This window comes from Xenopus laevis, chromosome 1L, assembly GCF_017654675.1.
Source record: "Xenopus laevis strain J_2021 chromosome 1L, Xenopus_laevis_v10.1, whole genome shotgun sequence".
Taxonomy (NCBI): domain Eukaryota; kingdom Metazoa; phylum Chordata; class Amphibia; order Anura; family Pipidae; genus Xenopus; species Xenopus laevis.
In genome coordinates, this window is record NC_054371.1 from 165,127,538 (window position 1) to 165,145,383 (window position 17,846).

General features: G+C 38.1%; 2 protein-coding genes across 4 annotated transcripts in view; one reads left to right on the top strand and one right to left on the bottom strand.

The window, feature by feature from the left end:
* The window catches only part of rsph14.L (radial spoke head 14 homolog (Chlamydomonas) L homeolog), a 104,845-nt gene that overhangs the window by 27,495 nt on the left and 59,504 nt on the right, over nt 1-17,846 (bottom strand). The window lies entirely within an intron of this gene.
* The window catches only part of gnaz.L (guanine nucleotide binding protein (G protein), alpha z polypeptide L homeolog), a 64,589-nt gene that overhangs the window by 5,923 nt on the left and 40,820 nt on the right, over nt 1-17,846 (top strand). The window contains exons 1-2 of one of the 2 annotated variants that reach the window (XM_041566577.1): nt 12,700-12,826; nt 15,175-16,489. In XM_041566577.1, the coding sequence (XP_041422511.1) occupies nt 15,767-16,489 (723 nt within the window). In that variant the 5' untranslated portion in view covers nt 12,700-12,826; nt 15,175-15,766. Of the gene's footprint in view, nt 1-12,699; nt 12,827-15,174; nt 16,490-17,846 lie in introns of those variants that run through there. The other variant, XM_018261782.2, reaches the window with a different exon arrangement.

Genomic DNA, 17,846 nt, shown 5'->3' on the forward strand with positions numbered 1-17,846 from the left:
TGCGCATACACACACACACTTGCCTTGAATGATACAGTGTAGCATGCAAATGGCTTGCAGGATACAATAAGCTGGTAGCGTGCTCCATTTGATGTGACCATGGCTTCCTGGATACAGAGTAATAGGTCAGACAAGTGTTTGCTGGATACTGCAACACATTATCAGAATACAGTGCTGCTGAGGTTTATTTATTGGCTAAAGCAAACAAGCTGCATGTGTTTCATTTTATCTTGGAAAATAGGTGGGTTTCCAAGACTTTTTCTTTTAATTGTACAGCAAGCAGAGGTGCTATTATTTTGCTTACATTGTAGAAGGAAATTATTGTTGTGGCTAAAAGGCGGAAGAGCATTTTTACCCATTATGCACACTATAGACTTTTATCTGATATAGATTGTATCCAGCGCCTGGGTTGAGAAACAGAACCATTGTTTTTTTTTTTTGTGTTTGTGTTCTTTTCTGTATTTACTAAAACAATCAAATGAGTCCCTGAGCAACAAATGGCCAGACTCTTACAGGTTTCACAACCATAGCTGCAGTATCCTGCAACATTGCTCCAACTACTTGAGTCTGATCTTTCATCTTAGCAGCTGAATCCAATTCTAGAGACTGAAATGATAAAAATCTGTAGTGTACACAAGTTTGTTATTGCGGGGGAAGGCCACTACTGACTTTTTTTAAGGTGTGTCTGGCTTAGCGTGTCCACTCCTATTCCAGTCATTAAGCCAGTGTTGGGAGTCCATTTGTACTCTAAAGGTGGCCATACACGGGCAGATAAAGCTGCCGATATCGGTCGTTTGGACCGATTTGACAGCTTATCTGCCCGTGTATGGGGGCTTCCGACGGGTCTTCCCAATCGATATCTGGCCACGATATCGATCGGGAAGGTTGGATTTTTACCCGACCAACCCGTCGGAGCCGCTTGGCGCATCGTAATTCGATCGTTCGGCCGTACGGCCGAACGCTCGAATTACCCCCGATATAGCCACGCAGTTTAGTGGCATATCGGGGAAAGATCCGCTCGTTTGGCGATGTCGCCAAACGAGCGGATCTTTAAGTCTATGGCCACCTTAAGGAACTCAGTAATGGGAAGCCTTTTTTTTTCAAGAGGACAGTGGGGCCTGAGGTCAATTATCAGATTCTCTGAATGGAACGCTCCAATGATAAGACACAATTTCATAACACAAGTTGCTTTGTAATGATTCAAAGATTTTACATTCAAATAGTGAGGTGGAGCAATTATTACGTTATTCATTGTATGAATTACAATACTACATCATTGAAAGAAGTTACACTTTTATGTGATTACAGATTAATTTACTGCCTGGAAACAGGAACACTAGCAGAGTATGTCTCAGAAAACACTATGGTCGTACATGGGCCATTCTGCAGTTCCTGGACTTGACTGCCGAACAGTCATATGTATGGCTAGTTTGTTAGCACACACAGTAGGCCACACTGAAACAAACTACACAGATATGAGGCAGATGGTTTCAGAACACAGGATATCATGGAAAGTGACATATTCAGGCGAACATAAGCATTCAAAATAATGTTTAAAATTGCAGCACAATGCTTGGCATGTTTGCTTGTGAAATAACCAAGTTGACTGGATGTATCTGTCTGTATGTATAGACAGCTATGGCACATTTCTCCTCTGGTGTATTTCATTTGGTGGACCAAAGCTCTATAATCATCTCAAAATGCGCAAATGTGTACTTTTGAACCCAAAATTATTGGTCACTAGCAGTTTTCGTTCATGTAAATCACAGGAGGTGGCCATTTTTTCTGCCAGCTGAAATACACCGGTGGAGAATCATTACACCTCCCATTGGCTTTAAGGACTACTTTTGACTTTAAACTAGGCAATCGGGTAATTGTTTCCCAAGTGCATTTTCTTCTTAGCTTAGATAAATCCATTACTTATTCTGTTGCACAAGGCAAATACTTGTTCTCTTGTATTTTACTACAACCTTCTATATCCCCAACCAAACCTGTTTCCTACAGTGTAATCAGTAGAAGGTGTGGCCTAATGGCCAAGGACATGTGGAAAACCAAAGGTGGTTGAACATGGAAAAGGCAAACAGCAGGAACAGCCTCCAACGTTTGTTGATAGCCTTTACAATACAATACCATATCAACCCTCTGTATTTCCATTTTCCAGTAGCAGATAAAAAAAGTGCTGGGAGTGTAGTACCCCTTTAATTGAATATCCCCTCCCTCAGATAGCAATCCAGATAACATCAATGTAATGAAGCAGACTCAGTCAGTTAAAACGATAGGTTGTTAAGGTCCTTAAGAAGTATATTGAGCTGGAGAGAGCGCAGAGACGTGCAACTAAACTGATAAGAAGTATGGAAGGTGTAAACTGTGAGGGGAGACGGTCGTGGCTGGGGTTGCTTCCTCTGAAGAAAACACACATGTCTTTATGATTAATCTTTACAAGTACATTAGACGACATTATAGACAGATGGTGAGGGGTATTGTTCTCATAGAATAGATCAGAGAACCAGAAGCCACCCCTAAGACTTGAGGAAGCGATCTTTGATTTGAGGCAGTGCAGGTCATTTTTCACAGTGAGGGCAGTGAGGCTGTAATGGCAGATTGTATTATTACCTTTAAGAGTGGGTTGGATGACTTCTTGTATAAGCATAATATCAAAGGCTATTGTGATTTTAAGAGTAACAGTTGGTACAATATAATAAGTGTATGTATCATGAGAGATTAGATAGGTCTGTTTATGTATGTGTTTCTATATGCACAGAGTTCATTTGGAAGGGTTTGACTTAATGGACTTTTGTCTTTTTTCAGCCTAAATTAACTACAGTATGTGACTATACGGTATATGGAACCAACATCAAAAACCCTTTAAAAATTGTTATAATTGTGAAACTTAAAATGAACCCAGCTGCAAACTGAACTATTCATGCCAAAAGCCATGTACTGATTTTATAGGAGAAATAAGTACAAAGTTAACTACACAGTATTCTCCTCTAATATAGTAAGTTTTACAACACCACTCCTTTAAACAGAGACACGTGAAAAATACCAGTTGAAGGCAGAGCCCTTAATTAAAAATTCTGTAAGCAGCTCTGTTTATTAGGAGATCTGTTTACCTTCTAGCATATAACACCAAGATACCTGAAGATACAGTGAGCAAACCTGGCCCTTCACTATGCCACCTTTGCCTTCTACATCTAAATTATTAGAATTATAACAAGACAAAGTTTTACTTTACTTCTCCCTTCCATTTCACAGACTCACCTGGTTACCAGGAAAACCCTGGTGTGCCAAGTGTAAGCTCATCCAAACATTTGGCCTCTTATGCCTATACCATAAACATTCACAATTTTGTATGAGAACAATGAGAATAAAACAGAGTTTATATGATAGTATATAAACAGAAGAGATTAGGAGAATAAAGCAAATGAGTAAACAAGGTGTGAAAGTAGTTTTGTAAGTATGCCTATGGGCTGAGGTTTTAGGTGTACTCATGGAGCAACAGTTCAACGCTGGATAGCCAGTTTTTATTTGGCAACATATACTTCTAAAAATCCTTTACAAATCTCTTGATTTGGGGGGAGGGGGGATAAAAGAGGAGCAAACTGAGCATGCTCACACCGGGGACAAGGAGGTTCAAGCTGAAGGCAGGAAGTCTGATACAGAAGCCCATGTGTACACAATAGCAGGAAAGAAATGCAGTGTTTCTTTTGACAGAGCAGCACTACTTTGAAGGTTTACTGGTATACAGTGGTGTGAAAAACTATTTGCCCCCTTCCTGATTTCTTATTCTTTTGCATGTTTGTCACACTTAAATGTTTCTGCTCTTCAAAAACCGTTAACTATTAGTCAAAGATAACATAATTGAACACAAAATGCAGTTTTTAAATGAAGGTTTACGTTATTAAGGGAGAAAAAAAACCTCCAAATCTACATGGGCCTGTGTGAAAAAGTGATTGCCCCCTTTGTTAAAAAATAACTTAACTGTGGTTTATCACACCTGAGTTCAATTTCAAAGGTTATAAAGCCATTTCTAAAGCTTTGGGACTCCAGCGAACCACAGTGAGAGCCATTATCCACAAATGGCAAAAACATGGAACAGTGGTGAACCTTCCCAGGAGTGGCCGGCCGACCAAAATTACCCCAAGAGCGCAGAGACAACTCATCCGAGAGGCCACAAAAGACCCCAGGACAACATCTAAAGAACTGCAGGCCTCACTTGCCTCAATTAAGGTCAGTGTTCACGACTCCACCATAAGAAAGAGACTGGGCAAAAACGGCCTGCATGGCAGATTTCCAAGGCGCAAACCACTTTTAAGCAAAAAGAACATTAAGGCTTGTCTCAATTTTGCTAAAAAACATCTCAATGATTGCCAAGACTTTTGGGAAAATACCTTGTGGACCGACGAGACAAAAGTTGAACTTTTTGGAAGGTGCGCGTCCCGTTACATCTGGCGTAAAAGTAACACAGCATTTCAGAAAAAGAACATCATACCAACAGTAAAATATGGTGGTGGTAGTGTGATGGTCTGGGGTTGTTTTGCTGCTTCAGGACCTGGAAGACTTGCTGTGATAGATGGAACCATGAATTCTACTGTCTACCAAAAAATCCTGAAGGAGAATGTCCGGCCATCTGTTCGTCAACTCAAGCTGAAGCGATCTTGGGTGCTGCAGCAGGACAATGACCCAAAACACAACAGCAAATGCACCTCTGAATGGCTGAAGAAAAACAAAATGAAGACTTTGGAGTGGCCTAGTCAAAGTCCTGACCTGAATCCTATTGAGATGTTGTGGCATGACCTTAAAAAAGCAGTTCATGCTAGAAAACCCTCAAATAAAGCTGAATTATATATAATATATAAAGCAGTTATTAGGTTCAGGGGGCAATTACTTTTTCACACAGGTTTGGATTTCTTTTCTCCCTAAATAATAAAAACCCTCATTTAAAAACTGCATTTTGTGTTTACTTGTGTTATCTTTGACTAATAGTTAAATGTGTTTGATGATCAGAAACATTTTGTGTGACAAACATGCAAAAGAATAAGAAATCAGGAAGGGGGCAAATAGTTTTTCACACCACTGTATTTAGGTGGATCTTTCTGATAAGGCTTATTTAGTTTTAACCTTTCCTTCTCCTTTAAATGTAACAATTGAAGTAAATTTACCCCCATCATTCTATGTCATAACTTCACTGATCTGCATCCTGATTGTGTATGCTAGTTGTCTCATAGACAAGGAGAACATATATCATACATACATTTCAGCTAATGCCAAAGCCAAGATTTTTAAATTAAAGATATTGCCTTTATATACTGAGTATATAAAGGGGTGGCTGGGTGCATGCAGTAAATTCTGTGCTGCTTGTCACTGCAGATGTATTCTCCATGGACATAACATTTATTTTTTTAAAATAAGCTCTGCAATTAAGTATTTTACCATGAAGAGAGACTAAGCTGAGTTGAACAGAATAAAAGCACTCGCAGCTCCACTCGTATGTAAAGAATTTAAATATATGCATGCAATTCAGGTCTCATTTACAAAGTTCTAAGTTATATCAGTGCAGTTACCCATATCAACCAATCACCATGAACTGATGGCTGGTTGCTTTCTAAACCCTAGTGATAAATATACACTGCAATATATTATTTTGCTTTTCATATTAACTTAACGGCAACAGCTTTTAGGAAGAAAACATTTTATGATATAACCGAATATTAATTTAGTACAAGAAAAAAGTGGAGAGGTTTAGACATTACCTAATCACCCTTACTAATAAAAATATTTTTACCAGGAATATATTTTCAAGTGAAACTTGATGAATTGAAATGCTCGAGTGATGTGTGTGGTGCTCATAATAAACTATTGCGGCATATTGACCTGTTTAGCTCTTATTTCTCTGGAAGGCGATTGATGTCACACCATGTAAGATCCAGACAGGGGACTGATCTATCTTCTAGAAATGCAGTGTTGTTCTTTAAATACTATGCTTGCAGTTATCTTGAGCTCTGCAGTGCCACGTGAAGTCCTGGTTCAAATCAGCAACTGATTCCAGGTCATGCGTGTTTGTGATGCTGCAAGAGCAAGCTTTGGTGTTTTTTTTCTACAGTTGACAGCAACTAAATATGTTCTCTTCACCCAAGTGAATGTATGTTCTTTCCAGTACTGCTGATTATGAGCAATAAGCACTAAGCAGGCAAGCTCAGTAACCTTTCTTTATGCTGGAAAGAGAAGGCAAACGCTCTTTGTTTCCTGATCCATTACTTTAGTCCAAATAAGAACTGAAATGTTAATCATGACAATTTATATGAAGGCTTTGTGGTTGCTATGTGTATGCCTATAACTTGCCTTCTTCTCAGTGCATGCTGCCATACTTTTTTCGGTGCCCCAGCATTGCTGATAAACATTTGTATGATGCATATACTTGCCAAGACTTTTCTACTGCTTTTCATTCTCTGCGAACTGCAACATTTCTAGATTTAACTATCATTCTGAGACTTTATGATAGTAAAATTATACAATGTTCAGGTAGGTATAATGATTATTAATTCACATGGGACCCTATAAAACATTCTTGCAGTGAGCCCCAGGGATCTACATAATAATGTCTCTCACCATGCATAATAATTGTTTACAGAACTAGTCAGATCTATTAACCTGCCTCTACACTATAATTCACTAATCTACACCAATACATGTAAAGTGATCTGGTTTTGTAAAGGCACCTCTACCTGAGAGTGGGGGAAGTTGTGTAAACTGTTCAATATAGAAATGTATTTAAAAAAAAAAAACGCTTTTGTACTTTTCAGGTTACAGTTCAACACAAGATTTTACAGAGGAGCATCATTTTGACTAAAAGTAGCCATAGACAAACCAATAAAAGCTGCTGACTCCATCCCTCGCCAGCTTATTGCCCTGTGTATGGGGCACTCAACAGGCCTACCCAAGTGATATCTGACCAGAAATTGTTCAGATTTAAACTGGGCAAGTTTGGAAATCCCTCTGTAGGCTGATGATTAGATCAGCCTGATTGGGCCCTGCGTATGGGTGGCCAATTTGCACCCAAATCCACTTGCTAGGTGACCTTGTCAAAGGAGTGGAACTGGCAGCGTACGCCCAACTTTACATATTGGTGCTTTATGTGATAAAGGTAACAGTTTACAGTGTCTTTAAAATGAGCTGTAAATTGTTTTGTTTTTTTCATTCAGTGGCACACCTTCCATTTCTATTCTTGTTTATGAGATGTAAAATGTACCACGTTGTATACTTCTGCACACATATTAAATGGTTATCTCCATTGTGAAAACAAGGATCCTTATACTATGTTTTACAAAGGAACTCCGTCTTTCCTTACCGAGTAAACTATTTCGCTTTTGGGCTTGATGGCTGGATAAGGAAGTAGCCTCAGGGTGGATAGCAGCTCTGACTTCCTAGCTTTTGGCATTTATCTGCTGATGGCACAAAGAACATACGTGTTCAAGGCACTGAGCCATTTAATAAGCCTTCTTCACCTATTCACCGTTGTTCTGTGAACAGAGCATGTGTGCTATAGTAAACAGGTATATGTTTGGAAGTAGAGTTTATTTTATGTTTAAAGTCTAGAATTAGAGCAGAGTTTATTTTATGGGCAAACTGGTTACTAATTCATCCTCTCTTAATGAAGTTAGTATGTAATTGCCCAACATGTTTAAATTGTTCACTGATTATTTGGTCTAATTTAAATAAAAGTGAGCCAGAGTGTAAAATCCAATTTGCTAAGGCTCTGGATGGGCCATGGATGGGATCCACAGCAGTTTTCTTTTTATGAGTTCTATAAAATCCAATCTTTGGCCTGAGCGATTAAAGATCATATTCATCTGATCCACGATTTCAGAATTAACTACTGAACTACCTTTACTTGCAGTTTATTTTGATGTGCAAAAGTTAAGAAAAAAAAGCTGTGAAAAAACACTTTTCATATGGAGGGGGCCCAGAGGTGGTGTGGGGGCCCTGGGTTAGGAGTCCCGGGGGGCCACGCACACCCCATTATGACCTGGAAGCTCTAGTATATTTTATAGAATGCAGCTCCTGTACCTGTGCTGGTTCTAGTAGGGTTGCAACACCCATTATGCACAGATTGGAACAGAAAAGCTATGTATCTTACAAGTTCTGATAAGCTGAGATCAAATGACATTCTTAGTATTTTTACACACCGATAGGATGAAAGTCTTTCTCTTACGAAAAAAATAGATTTTTTTCATTTGCAGTTGCAGGAGAGATGAGGTATGACGTGTAATTTACAGTATGGCAAATATTTAACTTTTTGTTGTTACTGGCCCTTTAAATCCCTTATGACTTCTTGTGTGAGGCAATGACACTTTATAGGGAACACGTGAATTACAGTTTTAAGAAGGGCTTTATTGTGACTTAAAGACATTAGCAATCTTCTTATATAATAACTATATTGTTCACCATTTTCACGCATGGTTTGCTTGGATTTAATTTCCTGCTAAATCCAGGTAGGTCATGCATTTCTTAACTGAATTTGTCCTATGTCAACTATTTAAGTAGCATGCAAGTTCTTTCATTAGCTACAGCATGTCACCCTCAGACTCAGATCAAAAATACATACAGCACTAATTGAGAATAAGGAATAGGCATAAATCAAGCTCATAATTCCTATTAGTTGATCCAGAGGAAAGCAAAACTTCATCGAAATTAGTCTCCATCTATGAATAAATGCCCTGCTTGGCACGAATGTGTTAGGTTGTCTAGGTCCTAATAAATTATTTATGAATCATTATTTTTGCTTCACTACTACATTTACTTTAACACTAAATTTTTTTTTTTTGGTAATGACCTTCAACCAACAGACTGGGGGTTAAGTTGTAAGACTCTTTTCAAAATTTTTAATAGAACATGGATTATTGAAAATATATTTATACTGTATGTGCAGAGCAAATTTAGACCATTTACTCTTTTAAGTATGTTCCCTGAATGGTCAAAAATGGCATCCAATCTTATATGAGACAACAATGTATGTTTTTTTTCTTTTCTTTCATGTTTTTACCTGGCAACATCTCTGTGATGTAATATTTCTTATTTTTTTATAGATTTTGTTTTCCATGTAAACTTAATAAAAGATTTCAGTTTAATGGCATCCAGGCCAATCACTGGATCAATTAGGCATAAAATAACCTTATATTTTATGAAGGGAACCACTGAGGGATTTTGCATAAAAATTGTTATACTAAACAAATCTGTATTCAGATTAACTTTTAATTAATGAAAATCTATACATTTATAAAATATAAGCTAAAGGAGTAGACTTCATTTCTATATAAGGCTAATGGCACATGGAGCAATTCTCTTTTGATATATTCAGGTCAGCAAAAAACAATTTAAACTGTACCTGCCACCTCTGTTTTGTCTGACATAACTGGTGAAGGTGTTTTTTGTCCTTAAAGGAAAACTATACCCCCAAACAATGTAGGTCTCTATAAAAAGATATTGTATAAAACAGCTCATATGTAAAATCCTGCTTCATGTAAATAAACCATTTTCATAATAATATACTTTTCTAGTAGTATGTGCCATTGGGTAATCATAAATAGAAAAATGCCATATTAAAAAATAAGGCCTGCCCCCTGGGATCATACGATTCACTGAACTCACAAACATACCAACAAACCATACATTTAAGGTCACATGAGCCAATTAACAAACAAAGTTGTGTCTTTTGCTTCCACACGTCTTCCTGTTACAGTTAGAGTTGTAGTATTTCTGGTCAGGTGATCTCTGAGACAGCACACAGACCATCACGAAATGGTGGTTCAAGGCAAGAGATGTAAAAGGGCAATATTTACTTAAATATATATTCCAATTTGGTAAGATTCTTTAATATGCCACTTAATATGATATGAACTATCTGTTGCTTAAGTGTTCATTTTGGGGGTATAGTTTCCTTTAAAATATGTGCATGTCTCCACTGGCTGAAACACACCTTCCTATATGCCATTAGCCTAAGAAAAATGAAGAGATAGGATTTTATTATTTCAAGTGCAGATTAAACTTAGTCTTGCAGGTTATATAGAAATATATTGCACTATTTTTGTTACGAATTTCCATACACAGCTTTAGCCTGTACTATGCCCCATTGCCTGTTTAAAAATGATCATGGCTTCTGAAAACGTATAGGCACATAGCCTTCTGGGCTGAATTCCCATTTGTTCATAATCATGCTGCTGCCAGCTTTGCTTGAGAAGAGAGCCCAGATTCAAAGCACTGGGGGAAGATTCCCATGTGGGTAGATGGAATCTAATATGCCAGCAGTAAAAGAGCAGATGAATCCTGCTTTTGCATTTGTGTAATTTTTTTTTCTTGTTTACTTGTGAGATTTGGTTCATCCTGGAACTGAAATTGTATCTTTCAACCTTCTTCCAACAACCAACATGAAAAGTAGCACTGAACTTCCTTCTTGTCATTGTGTATACATTCTGCTGAAAGATGGGCTGTCAGCATCTTTGGTTTGTGTGTTTGACTGTATGCATGTTCGTATGGAAGGTTTGGGCAGGGCCCAAGACAAGGGTGAAATCAAAATGTTGCTTTCGCCTACATTTCTTCCTATTGCTTGAATTAAGAGTGTCTGTTATGCTTCATAGACTAGCTGCCGTTTCATGAGACTCTTATATTGTTTCGACCCATCTAATTGGTAGAGACTAGGGATGGGACCTGATTGCACTGCATATTAACTCTGGGTATTGATGTACTTATCTCATTCCCTACTCTTGCTTAATATCCACTTGTACTGTTGTTCACACACACTACAGATGTTTCACTAAGTGGAAATCATGTAGAGTGTAAGGGAGACAGGCAGCAGGTCAGATACTGTCACCACACATTATGGTACGGTATAAAAACTATACTTGTTGTATACCTGTCCATATTTCTCCCTCCCCCCAAAAAAACCTTTTTAAAATAAAACCTTTTTAAAATGACCCAGGTGATGGACTGGATGAACTGGGAATGACAGGATGGACTACACTGGATGGATAGGCAGGAAGAGAGTGGCAAATTTTAAAGACAAAATGCGACGAGATAGCATATATGTGAGGCACGGCAAGCTCTGTCCCACTGTTTATTGCTACACTCTGGAGAAAAAAATAATATAACGAGTAGTGTGTGTGTGTGGGGATAATTAAAGGTATGGTACTTGCAAGCAATATTATCACATATTGCATATAAGTTTACATTTCCTATAACTGTTTAATAACAAAAACCGGAAGCCATATTTATCTGTGTTATTTCGATGAGTTACTGCCATAAATTGCCTTTACAGTGAAAACGCTAAATAAAACTATACACAAAACAGATTTAATAAGCTTTCGCTACAGTGGAGTGTTTCCTTTTTTTTCCTTCCATTTACTTATATAATTAAAGTGATACGGTCGTTGGAAATTTTAAACGCATCAGTTAATAGTGCTACTCCAGCAGCAATTCTGCCCTGAAATACGTTTTAAATACATTTTTTAATATTTAATTTTGAAATCTGACATGGGGCTTGACATATTGTCAGTTTCCCAGCTGCCCCCAGTCATGTGACTTGTGCTCTGATAAACTTCAAACACTCTTTACTGCTGTACTGCAAGTTGGAGTGATATCACCCCCTCCCTTACCCCCCCCAAGCAGCCTAACAACAGAACAATGGGAAGGTAACCAGATAGCAGCTCCCTAACACAAGATAACAGCTGCCTGGCAGTAAAATCCAGGTCACACTGCAACATTAAGTTACATTGAGTAGGAGAAACAGCAGCCTGCTAGAAAGCAGTTCCATCCTAAAGTGCCGTCTCTTTCTTAAAAGAACATAACCAGTAAAAATGACCTGAGATGGCTGCCTACACAACTAAAAAAAATACTTATTGGTTCAGGAATTCAATTTTACATTGTAGAGTGAATTATTTGCAGTGTAAACAATGTAATTTAGAAATAAAAACTACATCATAAAAATCATGACAGAATCCCTTTAAAGATCCAAACCTTTTTTTTGCAGCTGCAAGCACACTTATGCGGAGTCGCTGACAAATGTCACCTGCTTTGTCTGACTGCTTCCAGCAATTTGCAATGCACTAATTACAAAAAGACATGATTAGGTTGTTTGTAGGAAAAATGTTAGGTTGAGGAACCACACTAAAAACTATCAAAAACATGTTAAGTGGGGTTTGCTGTTTAGTGGATTGTTTATAATACCAATGGTTCACATGCAATACTGACACGAATATCAGTATTGCTTTGTTTTTGCCAATTATTTTTTAGGACAGACTGTTTAAATGTTTTTTGTACAATGTGGTGCACAAGGCTGTAGGGATCATTCCTTTGCAGGTGGATTCAAAACCATGGGGTACCCCAATTTTGCACTGTATGCAAATGTTTAGAAACTATCATAGAAAACTTCTGTTGCTAATCAGCAATGAATGGGTATACCTTGATTATAATAATGATAGACATTTACTTCAATTCATATATATCCAGAAAGCTCAGAATTATGAAAATTCCATCACCCATAGACTCCATTGTATTCAAATAATCCAAATTTTAAAAAATGATTTTCTTTTTCTCTGCAATAATAAAACAGTACCTTGTACTTGATCCCAACTAATATATAATTAATCCTTATTAGAAGCAAAACCAGCCTATTGGATTTATTTAATGTTTACGTGATTTTCTAGTATTTTTCTAGATCCAAGAAGATCTGTTATCCAGAAAACCCCAGGTCCCGAGCATCCTGGATAACAGGTCCCATACCTGTACATGATTGATCAACTACAACTCTGTTTTCAAAAAAGTTCTGTAGAATGTAAGTAAAACAGAATGATGCAATGATTTGCAAATACTTAAAAACCTATATTTTATAGCAAATACAGGTATGGGATCTGTTATCTGGAAACCTGTTATCAAGAAAGATCTAAAATACAGGAAGGCCATCTCCCACAGACTCCATTTTAATCAAATAATTCACATTTTTTAAAATGCTTAAGAGACCCAGCCTTTCTGGGATGCTCTTTTTAGCATAACAGAACTTTTAAGGTTTTTTTTACCTCGTCACAACTTGAAACATGTTGCTAGCGAATCGAAAATTGGAATATATTTTTCAGAAAGCAATAATGTTTCTCAGATTCAACATTTGATATGCTAGTTTTACACATTGTCCCAAATTAGCTGTAGGTTTACCAGGTATAAAGGCACCAGAAGTCTGTCTCCTGGGATAGTAGATGATATTATACAGCTGAACAAAGCCAGAAATTGAATGTGATCAATAATGTTTTATACCAAAAAGCTAATACTTCCCCCCCCCCACACATAAAGTTCTACACTGAAACAGAATGCTTCCATTGATCGAGTAAATGACAAGAAAAGATTTGCTGAGTTAAGCTAAGTTTTTCTTCTGGGCTGTTGTGCCACCTCACTGAAATGTCCATTTTACTTACTTACATATCTGAAATGTGGATGTAACACACACATATATATATATATAATGTTACTTTTCAAGAAAAAAACATCTAATTAAGGTGTCTTGTTTTTTTCCTATCTGTCTGCATATAACCATACTTGAAAAGAATTCTAGGAATTAATAACTTCTGCTTGAAGAAAATCAATCTTATAATTAAAAATTATGCTACCCTTTTCCTGTCTGACATAACTTCTACAGTATGATAGATAACATAAAAGATATGATGCAGGCATAGAGAAATCATAGAGGAACATAACACTAAGTTAACAGGATCCTCCAGTTAGTAGCCCTCTGGTCACCTGGGCCACCTGAAAGGAGGGCCCTGACAACAATTAGTAAAGTAGCCCTTGCTGCCATGTCTCTGGCGTTTAAAACAATAGTGCATTAATGCTGAATCTATGGGATTTTTATATTAGTATTGTACATGGATAATTCTCTCTCAGTTCATTTTTTTTTTAAAACAGTTATTTTCTTAAAGTCTAGTTAATAAACACTGTACATATTTCTTTATATGGGATATGGGCCAATGGCTGCTTTAAATTCCTTTTGGATGAAGAAAGGGGTAGAAGTGCTTTGCTGCTGACTATTGGGAATCTTTTTGGAGCTATTATATTGTACAATATTTTGTATAAATTGATGAGAATAACAGTGAGTTAGAAGACATGTTGCCATCTGTGTAATAGGGCACAAATAGTAAGATATAAGCCTTTTTTAACCCCTTTTCTGTACCACTAGCCTAGGGTCAACTGCAGAATATTTGTTGACATGGTCTGCACTAACTTGCTGAAACCTGCAAATGTAAATTCATAGCATTGGCACTTCGGTCCCTGAGCATAAGCACCATAGAATTTACAAGCAATGGTGTGAAAAGTGGAGAAAAACTCGGCAACATCTGGGGATTTTACTGGACAGCACTGTATAAAATACAAAACAAATGCTGCAACAAAGATTAATAAAAAAAACAAAAAAACACAAAAGGACATGATGAAGGCAAATATTGGTTAACATGACATCATTTGTTTGCTGAATTGCAGAGCGTTAAAAAATCCCTGTTTGTCTTTTAGGCTGAAAATGTGTGTGTCATACACTTTCTGGAAAAAATGATTAGAAAGAAAATATGTGAGTGGGAAGGGTGTTAGAACAAGTGTATATTAGACACAGCACGTGCATGTGTACATCTATGTAACACTAAGAATATGTAGAAGTCTGGTATGCTGTATTTCCCTGTTATCACAGTGCCATTATTCATCTCCTTGGCCACAATGTATGGCATGATATGACCCATGGGGACAGCTGCCAGGGATTCTATTGTCACTTGCAAAAATCAATATTTCTTCCTCCTTGCGTAATGTTCTTCCGATGATCAATATTCACTGCAAAATGAAATATCTGTTGTTCCGGTGGAATGGATATACTGTTACGGGGAACATACTCACCCAGCAAATACAGCATTATAATTATGGTTGCACAGAGGGCACTCTCCAGTGGACATGGACAGGGTAGGACAAAAAAATTGTGTTGTGTGGCTAATAAAAAAAAAAAGAGACCAGAGAAATGTATTTTATAACCTTTCTGCAAAGGACTAGAAATCTGGGCAAGCTGAACTTTGATTAAAAGAAAACAAACAAACATGTAACAAGCTGATGAATAGCAAGTACATTGTACTGACATGTGATTCTTTTTTTTCTCCTCAGACAGGTGCAGAACAGATTTGGATACTAATTGCCAGGAAAGAGCCAAAAATTTAAAATACATATATATATGAAAACGGAATAGAGCGGCCACATAAACATCTCTCTCTCTAGACCTGAATATCCAGCCTGGATCACCATGGCAACCAAAAAATACAATTAAAAAGGCAACTGAGGCAGAAGCAGATGAATAGGTTGCGCCTTACCTCACTGGACAGGAAAAAGTGAAATAATTATGCAAAGACTCGGTAGCTTTGTGATGGATAAGATCGCACACTGGAGAATGGAAAAGACCCATTATTAAAAAAAAGAAAAAGGAAGGAATGTGCCTGTGCTACCTCCAAGAAACCGGAGTGCCATGACATATGCTGAGAAGACAATCTCTTTGCAGCTACATTTTTCCATTTCTTCACACCCCTGATGGGAACATATTTGGACTTTCCTTGTGGCCCATCACATATTGGAAGTCATCCTTTTTTCTGAACATAAGGCTAGTGAAAAAGAAAGTCTCTCTCTCTCAGAAAGTGACAAAAGAGGGAACACAAAGTGGGAGAAAGTGTTTATTTGTTCCTCTCTAGCAACAGCCTGCTATACCATGGGATGTCGTCAAAGCGCAGAGGAGAAAGAGGCAGCCCGGCGCTCGCGCAGGATTGACCGTCACCTGCGGTCTGAAAGCCAGCGCCAACGTCGGGAAATTAAGCTCCTTCTTCTGGGCACCAGCAATTCAGGCAAAAGTACAATTGTGAAGCAAATGAAAATTATCCACAGTGGGGGCTTTAACTTGGAGGCCTGCAAGGAGTACAAGCCTCTCATCATTTACAATGCCATTGACTCACTCACTCGTATCATCAGGGCCCTAGCTACACTCAAGATTGAGTTTCATAACCCTGACAGAGCTTATGATGCGGTGCAACTCTTTGCATTGACTGGCCCAGCTGAGAGCAAGGGAGAAATCACAGGGGAACTCCTTGGTGTGATGAAGCGGCTGTGGGCTGATCCTGGAGTGCAGGAGTGCTTCTCTCGATCCAATGAATATCACCTGGAGGACAATGCTGCCTACTACCTCAATGACCTGGAAAGAATAGCGGCCATTGAGTATATCCCTACTGTGGAGGATATTCTACGCTCTCGTGACATGACTACTGGTATTGTAGAGAATAAGTTCACGTTCAAAGAGCTCACTTTCAAGATGGTGGATGTGGGTGGCCAAAGATCCGAGCGCAAGAAATGGATCCACTGCTTTGAAGGTGTCACTGCGATAATATTCTGTGTGGAACTTAGTGGGTACGACTTGAAACTGTATGAGGACAACCAAACAGTGAGTATGGGCAGAGTATGTGGAAGTGTTAATATTGATATAAGTTATCCATTCGTAAGAATCTCAGTTTCCTTAATTCTCTTGCTTGTTGGGCATCCATTATTGCATTGTGTTTTCTTACTTAACAGTTTCTTTAAATATCTTGTATGCAAGCCCATTATTATAATAGAATACCAAGTTTTAAAATCACAGTAATGTGCCATAAGGACTTTTCTTTTAATTAATTGACACTGAATCAACCATTTTTGGATTTGGCCAAATAACAAAGTCTCCATAAAAGTTTTGACCAAACTGTGAAATCTCATTGTCTGTAAATGTAATTGCTATTGAAAACAGTATTTACTGCACTCCTGGTTCTGACTACGGAATCAAAGTTGCAAGCCATCTACAAAAAGTTCAATAAAATAGTACTGTGCTGCACCTCTGGTTTTAGTTTCCAATGTTAAAGTTCTACTTTACAGGAGAAGGAAAGTCTAAAATTAAGCAAGCTTTATCAGAAAGGTCTATAGAAATACACCAGTAAATCCTCAAAGTAATGCTGCTTCTTTCCTTCTATTATATACACATGGACTTCTGTATCAGACTTCCTGTTTCAGCATAAATCTCCAGGGCTAGGGCTTGAGCATGCTCAGTTTCCTCCTCTCTCCCACTCCCCCTCCCCCCTTGAGCCCAGAGCTATGAGTGAGCAGGAAGAGACTGAGGCAGGAAGTGGTCACACCAAGCTAATATGGCAGCTGCTATCCTAAACAAACAGAGAGAGCTTCTAAAGCTGTTTACTCAGGTATGGTAAAGCATTCTGCAGAATTAATATAGTGTTATAGCTTGCACTTTTGTGGCTAATCTATTGGCAATAAACTGCTTCTGTAGCTTTCCTTCTCCTTTAAAGGCAATGGCACATAAAACGGAGATCAGTCTGAAAAAACACAAAAGCAGGCATTATCTGCTCCGCATATTTGTACGCAGGTGGAAGCTACATACATGATACAATCAAAATGCTGATTATAGATTAAAATCTGCAGGTGGAGAGAAACAATGGATGCACTTTGTGTGCCCTTGCCCAAAGGGCAGACCTTGCCCACAGGATAATGAGGAAGTGAGTTCAGTCGTACATTGTTACTGTGTGTGCTCCTTTAAAAAGGGCATTTCTGTAGATGCCCTTCCATTAGTGTTGATTTGCATGTCATTGATCCAATTTGTTGAATCATGCCAGCCAATTGTATCAAAAGACATGCAAATTAAAAGAATGGAAGGGCATGCGAGGAAGAGCTTCAGTTGCGTGACTCAGAAAGTCCAGTGGGATGGGGAATCAGAGACACTTCAGGAATGGCAAAGAGCCACTGTAGTGGTAGTTATCTTG